The following is a 12,553-nucleotide window of genomic DNA, read 5'->3' on the forward strand; positions in this document are numbered from 1 at the left end:
AAATCCATTTCTGATATCAAACATGTCACCAGCTAGCTGACAGCTAATGCTTCCTGAACTTGACAATATGATGCTGGTCAGCACCCATCTGATAATAACCAGGTGAAGAATAGCGTTTTGCTAAAACATTAACATATAACATAAAATTAAGTATAATACTAGACTTGCCATTTTTGACTATGGACTCTTCCGTAAGTTACATGATATTCACAAATCAAATTGTGATACTGAATCTTTATCAACATTTTAAATGATTTGGTATTCTACTATATTAAGTATATATCATAATTTATTTAACCAATTCTCTTTTGATGGACAAGTAAGTTACACCTAATCTTTTGCTAAATAAAAATATTGTGGTAACTACCTTTCAATATCTATCTTTGTATATGTAATCAAGAAGTGGAACAATTGGTTAAAAGATTTTGAATATATACTCCCAAACTCCTCTCAATAAAATTACATTAAGTTACATTATTTCAGGCAGTATAGGAGCGTGACTGTTTCCCTATTTCCTTACCAACACTGAATAATATCAATCTGCTAGTACATGAAAACTATGTCATTTGCATTTGCATTCCTTTTATTTCTAGTAAGGTCATCGAATCCACCTTTAAGCATTTTTTAAATTATTCTTTTGTTTTCAACTGCTCCATCCAGCCTTTTAAGACTATTACTCACAACCAATGCAGTTCCAAGCCAAAGGGGAAATTAATTAGAGGAAGAAAAATATGTATTTCCTTCTGAAACAAAGTTTAGGAATAATTTAAAGCAAAATGCTGATTTCGTATTCAACTGTCTGCTTTAAGAGCTCTTGATATGCTTAAAAAATAACAAGCAGTTAGCAATTCAACCAATTTATTTATTTTTCAAGTTATGTAATATTCTCATATGCTAACAAGCAGAAAAGAGACTAGCATTTATCCCAAGATCATAGTCACAAATGTAAGTGCCTACAAAGACCAGGCAGAAAATATAAATGAATGAATGAACTAAAAACACGTATTATCTAAAGGAGAGAATCATAGCTCAAGTCTAACTGATTAGTGCCAAGTGGAAATGCAGGTCCAGTTTTGCCATATTTTCCAACTTCCAAAGAATGTAAATCTGAATTTTAATATTAAATTTCCTGATTGTTTAAATTTTGGGGGGAAAAAAATGCCATGAAAACAAATTATCCAAAAAACACTGCTGGCTGGCCCTGAGGATATGTTTGTTCTTTGTCTTAAACAAATCAATAGAATGAGAACAAAATCTACTAATTTAGTAATTACTGATGACAAGAGTCAAGAGAAATTTGTTGCACTACACGTATAAACACATTTGTCTTTCTTGAATATAAAACTACGGATACCTTTATGTGAGTGTCTGAAAAGATCAATATGGAACCAACAGTCCATTTCCAGATTATCATTCACAGATAAAGTCTGTCGTGAGTTCTGCCCTTCGCTGGGATTATGTGTAGCTCTAGAAATACATGAAACTTTGCAAGGACCAGAGGGGATGCATGGTTTTAAGAGAATCAATTTCTAAAGCCTCAACTTTATATGACTGTTTCCTATAACTGATCTACCTGAAGAACGTTCCTCTGCATCATGCTGATCTTCCATTCCTACCTAACATCTGCTTGCTCCCCTTCTCCCCTGAGGATATATTCCCTTCTCCTACTTTACAAAAGGAAGGCTTACTTCTCACCCATCCTGAATCTTTCCAAGGTGCATTGTCCTGGGGCGTAAAAATCTCCAGGTGCCAAAGGGACAATTCAAAGTTCAGGTTTGGAAGCTGATGTAGAATAATGTTGAATGTTACCTATAATTACAAATATTATTTATGTATACGTGTGTGTATGTATATATATATGTATGTATGTATGTATACATATGTATATACATATATATGTCATGGGATATAAAGTACAGCATAAGGAATATAGTCAATGGTATTATAATACCTATAGACTTAGGGGGGTTATCACTTTGTGAGTGGTGTAAATCTCTAATCATTATGTTGTTTTGTACACCTGATACTAATATAAAAAACAAAACTTAAAAAACACACAACAAAGTTCAGGGGTGGCCGGTTAGCTCAGTTGATTAGAGCGTGGTGCTAATAACACCAAAGTTGCCAGTTCAATCCCTGCATGGGCCACTGAGAGCTGTGCCCTCAAAAAAAAACAAAGTTCAGGTTTGGAGGCAGCCATTTTTAATCAAGGAACCTATAATAGGGATTTCTACCTTTCACTTATTTCTTTTAACAGTGCAGCTCAGCATTAGAATTAGAGTATTCTGGCCCTTGGATGCTCTGGATTCACATATATTGTAGAGTGCATAGGGAGTGATAATTTTTATCAGTTCCATTTATCAGCATCCCTCTTACTTTACTATCAAAGAATGCACTGCTCCTAAGAGAAGAACCCTTCACAGTAAGGCAAAGGGGGCATTAGTAAGTAATAATAAAGGCAGTGAAATCTTATTTTGGCCAAGTGATAAGCTCTAGGCAAAGCTCCAAAACTTATCTATCTTTCTATCTTATAATCTGAATTCATAAGAGAGATGGCTGTCATGGGGATGCATGTTAACATATTTACTTGAATTGAAAAAGGAAGGCAGACTCTGTCAGAAAGCCAATCTGATGTGGTTGAAAGGATTGACAATGAGAATTCACCCAGCCAGTTAGGTTATATGGAGGACATTTTCCAAAGTTGAAAGAGACAAATATGTAGCCTCAAGGATTTGACAAAAATATAAAGTACACAATACCATTTAGAACCTTATGGTCAAAGGAAATTACAAAATTTTAAATTAATACAAAAATTTTTACTGTGGAAAAGCATATACATGTGAAAGAAGATGCTCAAGCATAAAATAACTGTATTAAAATCATATGGGGGCATGGAATGGTATTAATTCAAGAAAAAAAAGGACATATAAAATTTACTATCATTAAAGAGTATTTGTTGACGTATTTTTCAATGGATAATGATAGGTATCAAGTCATTAGAGTCCTTGAGATACATTTAATTATAGGGTATTCCAGTTTTAGTTTTAAATTTCTATAATATGTCAAAAATCACATTCTTTGCAATTATTTAATCTTATGATGTCAACTTAAAAATGTGTGAAGGAATACATAGTGTTTAAAAATTCTTTTAGGAAGTATGTGAACAAAAATGTTTTCAGACCACAGCTTTAGTGGGCAGCATGGCTGCTGCCTGAACACCCTGGGACTAGCTGCAGTTCTGCCCGAGAGAAGGGGCTCAAGCCTTAATTTCCAGCCGGAGTCACCTCAGTCTTTCAAGTTAACATCCAACACTGAATTTCCACTGCTGTTATTCCCCCAACACCTACACTTTTGCCATTTATATGAACAGTAAGCATAAAAACTTAAAGCAATACCTTTTCCTATTTGCAATTAAACCATTTAATGTAATCATACCAAATATCCTTGGGTTTCCTGCTACCATCCACCCTTTATATACTGAATCTAGCAGGTAGCTATCACAAAGAACTCACGTCAATGCTGGAAAACTGACTATCTTCAGACCCTCACAATATGGTGACTTTCTTCTGCCTGTCAGTGTGGTAAGTAATAGTGTCAATGTGGCAGTTAAGAGCCAGACTTGAGTTTGAAACCCAGCTTTATGATTTAAGAGCTAGACAACTTAGGCATGTTACTTGATTCCCCTTTGTCTCTGTTTCTTTATTTTTAAAATGAGGCTGATAATAGTACCCACCTCATAAAGTGATTGGGGAAATTAGTACATTTACATAAAGTGCTTAGAACAGTGCTTGGTGCATAATAAGTGCTTTACAAGTGTTACTATAATTAGTGACATTGCTTAAGACATCTGTGACACCAACACCACTCTTTCATTCATACTTTCATCAGAGAATAAGTATTAATATTTACAGTATGCTAGGCAATGTGCTAGATGACAGCAATTCAAATATGATGAGAACGTAGTACCTGCTTTCCAAAGTTTCATATCCTTTTAGGGAGGACCAACATTAAAGTAACACGATAAATGTTTGTGGTTGAATAAATTAACTAAAGTTGTTTCACTGAGGTTTGGTCTAAGTACTGTAGAACTGCAGAGAAGAAGGTGTTTAACTCTGACAGGAGATCCCAGAGAATACTTCCTAGAGAATGTTACTTTTAATTTGGATCTTAAAGGATAAAAAGTAAGAAGGATGAAAACAGAAGGACAGATAAGGAGGGAGAGGGCAAAGTAGAAGATCAATTGTGATAAAGATGTCTGTGTTTAAGCCATACATTTAAGAGTTTCAATGCTCTTTCTATAGAGAAGAACTCAGAATTAAACAAACATTACTATGATCTTCCACCACTTTACATGCATCTCTAACTTATGACTGGAATAAAATATATCCCATTTTTCTCTACATACCATGCTCCAATGTTTACACTTTGTCCTACTCTTTTATGTATAATTGCAGGTGTTAATTTCCCAGACCAAACTAGGTACACTGTTCTCTGCATAAGCAGTTGCTGTATTATTTCTGAGCTGAAAGATTTTTAAGTAATAAAAGAAGCAATTTAATATTTTAATAAAATACTTCAAATTCTTTGTAAGAAGGAAAGGTAGTATAACAGCCTAGTTTACTATCATAATTATTTTCAATTTAATCTGGATTTCTTATCAACTCCAAGCCAAATAAACTGTATATTAAAATAAATAATTCTAAAGAACTTTTAAAATAATTTCTATGATCACTGTTTACCCCATGAACAGATATGACACATACCTATGTCTGAAGGACGTAAAAAGTCCGTGTCACAGGTGAAAAAGGTCTGATGGTCCTGAGCTGACAAATTCATGTCATAGTATGTAAGTGGCTCTTTACCAGTCACCCACGTGTATCTTTACCAAAACACAAGAAAACATGTAAATTGAACATGAGAAGGCATCTCTGCTATAACAGACATTATATAAAATTCAAAACATACTGCAACAAATTCTATTTCAGGTTGTTTTAAAAGCTTATTATAATCAGTAAGACCAAAGACATAACCTACACAAACTACTTGAAGTATGATAGTAAAACATCACAAACTAAAAGGGAAAAGGCTAGAATATTCAACAAACAGTGGATTTCAAGGACTAAAACAATTAGGCTTAGATATGTACCTTACTAAACATACTTCAATAAATTCTCGGTGAGTTAGAATTAAGTATTAAAAGTAAAACTACAAAGAAACTAGAAGAGAACACCGGTGTCAAGACGGTAAAGAGCTTTCAAAGCATAAAAGCAAAGATAAATTTTTTTCAGATTTTACTAAATTAGAAATTTAAACTTTCATGTCCTTCTGAGACCCACAATAATAATAGCAAGTTAGCAAACTGGCCAATAAATACATTTTTAAATGTCCAATCTCACCAATAATTAACAAATAGAAAATTAAAATAACCAATTTTTACTTTTTGTCCATGAAAATAGCACATACATACATGGTATCAAGGGTGAGGGGGGCTATGGACTCACACAAACTGCTGGCACCAATGTAAGCCGGCATTTACAGCTGCTTCCAGAAATCAATTAGGGAATAAATATCTATCGAGAGTCTTAGAAACATTCACACCTAGTTAGGGGATGGGTATATGAAATTCCATTATACCGTCCTCTCCACTTTTGTTTATTTTTGAAATTTTCCAAAAAGGAAAAGATTAAAGGGAAGGAAAAAAAACCAAAACTGTGCACACCCTTGATTCAGTAATCCCAGTGTCACAAATCAACCCTAAGGAAATAATCAAAGATGTGGCTAAATGTTTATATATAAAGATATCCGTCTAGTGTAAAGGTTAACAGTGAAATGTAATCTGTAACCCAGAGAGGGGAGCGGTAGGTAAGGTACGGTACCTGTATGTAATAGACTATAGTACAACCATTAAAAATCATGTTTTTGAAGAAATTCATGTTTTGAAGAAATACTGTTGGATAGTCACACCTTGTGTTAGAAAAAAGGAAGAATATAAAACTATATACACATTTTGATGTTCAAGTTTTGTTTCTATAAATGCATATAGAAGAGAGACTGTAAAGCAATACTAATAGCAGTTATCAGTGATAGGAATAGATGATTTTTACTGTCTTTTTCATACATCTCTTTATTTCCTCATTTTCTATGATGAATATGTATATATATATTTCATAATCTGAATAAAACCCCTTTAAAGGCTCATTATAAGTGTTATTTATATATTTGATTAAAGATTTTAAGTTACTTAATAGTATGAGTTGCCTTGCTATTTCAAGTTTTAGCAATTTTGTGAGAAATCATCACAAAGAAAAAAGAAAAAGCAAATCCTTGTTCACTTAGCAGTTTGGCTACACATTCTAAAATAAAAAAAAATTATTTATTAATAATTCACATTATTCCCAAAATGATTTAAAGCAGTTAAAAAATATAATGTACAATATCAAAAACCTCAACTAGAAGTAACTTAAAAAAGACGCACTAAAGTAAAAACAAGAATTGGGCCAAAAAATAGTCTGGATGAGGCTAATATACGACATGCATACCAGAGTTGCATACATTGGCTAAGGGATGGCGACACTGTGACTTTAAGCTTTGATTATAGCTATCACTAATTATCAATGCAACTTAGACTTTTACATTAAGATAAACTAATTATTCAAAAACAAGCATAAGTAATCCTGATACTAAGATAAGAAATTTCTCTTTAAGATCTTCATGAAGTAAATACTATATAATATAACAAGGAGTAGCCAGCCTAAAAGCTCTTTAATAAAACACAGTGAGACGTTCAAGGACCTGTTCCTTGCAGAATCCTTCAATACAGGCTAATGGCATCTCTCCTAAAAGCCTAGCTTCCACTTCCCGGGATTGACTGTCCTAACCATCAAGTCCTTAAGCACAGGAATAATTGTTTAATCACTTTGTATCCCCATCATTTTACACAGCGCCCACACATTGCAGACACATAACGTTTCTTGTTCAATGGAGCAAAATAACATGCCCAGTCTACTCTAGGTAAAACACAGCCCTTCTCAAAATAAAAATAAAGTATCTTTGGTCATAAGTTTTAAAAGATGTTTTCTCAGAGTAAAAACCAGAACAGAAATGGACACAGTAGTGCAGATAGGAAACAGTAATACAAAATACAATATAAAAGTACAATAGCCTGGACTGTTCCACAAATGAAGTTCATATTCACCTTCAGATTGATATTTTCTAGTGAATTCTCAAATAAATTTTGAAATTGAGCACATATGCACAGGAATACACTGACATTTGTAAGTTTTTTCTTAAACTCATGAATTCTTTGAAAAGGCTTTCTGACATAAACCAGGGGCCAAATGTATACTTATGTATCACAACACAAACATATGATTTGAAGCAATGTTTCTCATGATTATAAAAGTAAATACAGTCAAGATGCTGCCAGCCAAATTTTGGGCTAATCTTTTTACCTTATTATGTATCTCCAACCAGAAGAGCTATGACATATTTAGAAAAACAAATGTTTCCATAATACTTTTACTCTGAAACCAATGCCATAATTATACTGAAAGCAAATGTAATACCTCCTATATTCTGCTCCTCTGAAAAGGTTTAGAGGGTTTCTCCATACCTTGCATTCTAAAAAACAAAGAGAAAAAGGGAGTCATTGAGACAGTTTAATCAAATGCATTTAAATCTTAATTTCACCAACATTTACTGTATAGTCGTTGTATGTTAAGTACAGTGCTAGCCACCCATAGCACGAAGATAAATAAGGCACGGATCACCCTACTCTCACGAAGCATCAATTAAATCTAGTCATTGCCTTATTTGGATTTTCATAGCATTTGGTTCATAATTCAGTTATAGCACTTACTATATTATAATGTGATCACAGGTTTGGTTTTCAGTTTCTCCCTTTTAAACATGAGCTTTTAACTTGGTTCATTTTTGTACATATTCCTGGAGCCTAACACAGCATTTGGAACTAACTTGTTTAAATGAATTAAATGTAGCATGAGAGTTAGTCATGTAAACCACCACCTAACTGTGTGATTAAGTGGTTTGGTAGAGATCTGTTTTGTTCCAAGAGAAAAACAGGAAGTGATTAAAACAGGGAAGGCTTTAGAATGGAGGTAACATTTGAACTGACATTGAACCACTGTAAAAGATGAGTAGAAGGTTGCCAGATGAAAAATATTCTAAGCAGAGGAAGTATCATAAAACCACACAGCATAGACAGACTGGAGTATAGGGCAAGGGGTGAGAGGGAGAGCTGTAAATGAGACTAGATAACAGAATGGGGAAAATTGATGAAGAGCTTATATACCACGTAAAGGAGTTTAGATATTATCCTGAGTCAATTAGAAGTCATCAAAGGTTTATAAGCAGAAAAACAATAAATATTGGATCTTTGTTTATATCAGCAGTTCTCAAAGTATGATTCATGGAACTGCAAAGTAACAACTCTTTTCATAATAAATGCTAAGATATTATTTGTCTATTTATCTCTATTGACTTGAACTCAGCCCTGAGAGTGAAGGCTTCCTTACGTTGTGTGCCCCAGGCACCTGATTTGCTTCAGCCTAGTCCCAGCCCTGCACAGTTGAGCTGACGGTGTAAAATCAGTGGTGGGTAAAACTGCTATTACTCTCGCATGAGTCCAGGTAGTGACACGGAATTATACTAGTCATCATCAGGTTTATTATCCCCACCTTAGTAAAACAGGACAATCCCAAGTATGATGATTGTCTCCAGTATAAATCACTGTTTTTGGGGCTGAACTGGCCTTTTTTGTTTCCTTCATAGAACACCACTTTTACTGGAAAGAGCCACCAAGAGAAAAACTTATGGGTATTCAGATGGATACCAGGCAGACATTTTCTCAAAGATGAACAAAGTGGGTCTGTCAACTTCAAACTGTATTTGCTGTCAATGATAAAATTTGAGCTTTTGAGTAAATATTAGAATTTTGAGAAACGTGTATCTGCTAACACGAGCCGGGCAATTTCCCAATCCTTAGCCTTTCTGTAAGATTGGTGGTAATATTAACAAATGTGATTTTTAAAAACTGTACGTCAAAATGTGTCAACATTTGGAAGATATGTATAACTCAGTAAACAAGTATTTCCTAAATGACCAATGCATGATGTTATAAAATCATGCATATGTAAAAGACCCATTCAAAATATAAGATAAACTGATGGATTTTAATGCAACAGAGAGTAAAAAGTTCATTGGTACAGCTTCAAGTTTAGCTGCAACTAAACTTTAAGAAAGTACCTCTTCGTAAGTTTTGGTATAGTTTCAAAAAAGAATATCCACAATTTTCTGAAAAGGTTATTATAATACTCCTCCCTTTTCCAACTATATGTCTATATGAGATGAGAGTTTCTTCATATGTTTCAACCAAAACAGCATATCACATTAGACAATGTAGAAGCAGATACAAGAATAAGCTGTCTTCTATTAAGCTAGACATTGAAGAGATTTAAACAAATGTAAAACAATAGCAGTGTTCTGACTAAAATTATTTTTCATAATTGTCAGGTCAGGCTGCCATAACAAAATACCACAGACTGGGTGGCTTAAACAACAGAATTTATTTCTCACAGTTCTGAGGGTTGAAGTCTGAGCTCTGGAGTTCTGGTAGAGCTCCTTTAACTTGCAGATGGTTCCCTTCTCCCTGTGTCCTTACACATCTCCTCACATGGTAGAGAGACAAATTGATCTCTTTCTTCCTCTTCTTAGAAGGCTACCAATAATATCGTATTAGGACCCCACCCTAACGACCTTATTCAACCTTACTTACCTCCTAAAAGTTCCATCTCCAAATATAGTTACACGAGAGGTTGGAGCTTCAACATATGAATTTGTGGGGTGGACACAGTTCAGGCCATAAAAATATGTTAACATGAAATGGGTTTATTATTTTATTATTTTAAATTTTAAATTTTAAAATTATAAATTTTTTTATATTTTTAAATTTTTTAAAATTTCTAATGTAATAAATATTGAGGATATAATCAATATATATAAACAAAAGCTCTCTGAGGTCCTCAATCGTTTTGAAGAGTGTAAAGGATTCCTGAATCCAAAAAGTTTGAGAACCACTTTTCTACATAGTTAAGGGGAAAGGATGCACTAAAAGGAGAAGCATTAGAAGCAGAGTAACCAATTAGAATACTATAGCAATAGTCTAGGAAAGAGACATTGAGGGCCTAGATATGGGGCAATGAATGTTGAAATTAAAAAAAAGGTAGGATGGAGTCAAAATAATTTTTGAACAGAATCAGAATATGATGGGGGTCAATTGTTTGGAGAGGGAAGGGGAAATAAAATAGATATAATCTGAAACAACTCATTGGGTACCATGAATAGATTTCAATAGGAGGGAGGCCTACTGAAAGAAGATAATTAAGAAATTTCATTTTGGAAAGAGTGAGTTCAGGGTGCTTAGGGCCATCAAAGGTGGAGATTTTTAGCAAAGAGTTAGAAAAATGGGTCTAGAACTTAAAAGAGAGCTTGCTTGCAGGTAGAAACTTAAAATTGGTTCTCCCGGGATATATGTCTACGGAAGAGAATATAGACTAAGATGCAGTTACCCAGGGACAGAAAGTTGAACCTAAGAAGAACTTTGACTGACTTTTAGGTCAATTCAAGTATTTCTTCTGTGAAAAAGTTTGTGGCCCTCCTTCCAAGAATAACTAACTGCTCTTTCTTTTCTGTTATCACAGTATCTTCTATACACTCTATACAAGTATCTTTTATATTTTTTGCCATCACTTATTTATACGTCTGTATTCTTTACCAAGCTAGAATGTTGTTAAGGTTATCTTCGCTCTTATTATTCAACGGTATGTTCAATCTTACAGTAAAGAATAAAATTATGTAATCCCTCATTGTTATAATTATTTACGTATTAGACTCTGAGCTTCTTGAGGACAGATCTATGTTATATTCATCTTAATATGTCTTATTGTTAGGAGTTCTGTAATTATTTTATGAAAGGAAAGAAAGGAGAAGAGGAAGGAAAACGACCATTATTTCTTCCTGTACTCTGAATGGCTGCCAACCCCGTCCCTACTATCCCTGGGCAACACCCACTCATGCTTCAGGGCTCAGCTTAAATGGTACTTTCTCAGAGACTTTCTCTGACCACATCTAAAAAAGTGCCAGCAACTACACTCAGGTAGTATTTTCTACTAAACTGTATAAACTCTATATAACTCTAGCGGTTACATTTATTGAACAAATGAGACATATGGCAATCTATGGAATTAACTCATTTGTATTATTACTGTATAATTATTACCTATACCAAATGAAATGAATATTCCAAAAATATCATTTCTATTTGGCTTTGAAAATTTTACTTTCCTAATTGCATATCATTAAAAATATTTACTTTGTATTACTAGATAGATATAGAGGAAAAGTCTATAATTAAAGTATGAAAATGAAATATCCATATATGAATATCTGAGATTTTGATGTCTTTATAAATATATAGGGAATAAAAAGCATTTTTCCTAACTTTGCTCTCTTGGCAGAGATGGCTAATTGTCTCTTTTCTCCTCTTTATCTAATAAGATCTCCTGATCATTAGCTGGGCATATGCACACTGAGAAAATGATTAGAATTTCTAGCTTCCTTTACAGCTAGTTGTGGCCATTTGACAAAGGTCTGACCAGTAGGAAGTAAGCTGAAATAGTATGTAACACTTCTAGGGAAGTGTCCTTGGCTGCTGTGGTATGGGAGGGGGGAAAGGGTGTCTTTCTCCTGGCTTATTCTCCTTCCAGCTGATTGGAATGTGAATATGAGAACCGAAGCCAGAGTGACTATCTTAGATCACGAGGAAAAACTGCACTTGGGGATAGCAGACTAACAAAATAAAGAGTCTGGGTGCCTGATGATCACTGTTCTTCGTATCAGCCATGGATTACTTATATTTACATGAAAGACAAACAAACTTCTCTCTGTGGTGAGTTTTCTATCTCCCACAGCCAAACACAATCTTAACTACAGCTCTGAAAACACATTAGATAAGTAGTCACCTGACAGATTCTGTTTGCTGGTTTCACTTTCTCTGCTGCTGGAAGGAAAACCTGGCTCTGCAATGCTGCTTTCTGTTCCTCCCATCAATGGTCGCAAATGGCTGACAGATACTTGTTCAATAAAAGATGTGCCATGTTTATGGAAGTACCACCACTCAAATATCTACGACAAACAGATAACATCCTGTACTTAAAATAGAATTGATCAGCAGACATATGAGCTCAAATTAAAACATTATCTCAAAATGTTCATGTTTAATTCAGTATTTTAAATGAGATCTCCTTCCAAAAAATAAGCCAAACACAAAATTCTGCAATAACACATGCCCAGCAAAAGTGAAATACTTTTTCACGGCTTTGTCATGAAATTTAGACAAGCATAGGCAAAACTAGAAGAAACACATCGGTAAATAAAGCATTAAAAAACAATATAAAGTATTTATAGATAATCTGTTATGTTACATTGTCCTTTTATTCTATCTATAGCATAATTTAAAAAAAAGTTCGAAACAACT

The 12,553-nt window shown here is 33.9% G+C and overlaps 1 protein-coding gene across 3 annotated transcripts in view; it reads right to left on the reverse strand.

Moving 5' to 3' along the window:
• Positions 1-12,553, reverse strand: part of ST7L (suppression of tumorigenicity 7 like) — a 120,299-nt gene that overhangs the window by 101,821 nt on the left and 5,925 nt on the right. For all 3 annotated transcript variants that reach the window (XM_019730417.2, XM_019730418.2, XM_019730415.2), the window contains exons 3-5: positions 12,039-12,201; positions 7,566-7,620; positions 4,764-4,879 (exon numbers count right to left, since the gene is read on the reverse strand). In XM_019730417.2, the coding sequence (XP_019585976.2) occupies positions 4,764-4,879; positions 7,566-7,620; positions 12,039-12,201 (334 nt within the window). The remainder of the gene's footprint in view (positions 1-4,763; positions 4,880-7,565; positions 7,621-12,038; positions 12,202-12,553) is intronic.

This window comes from Rhinolophus sinicus, linkage group LG14, assembly GCF_036562045.2.
Source record: "Rhinolophus sinicus isolate RSC01 linkage group LG14, ASM3656204v1, whole genome shotgun sequence".
In the NCBI taxonomy this organism is placed as follows: domain Eukaryota; kingdom Metazoa; phylum Chordata; class Mammalia; order Chiroptera; family Rhinolophidae; genus Rhinolophus; species Rhinolophus sinicus.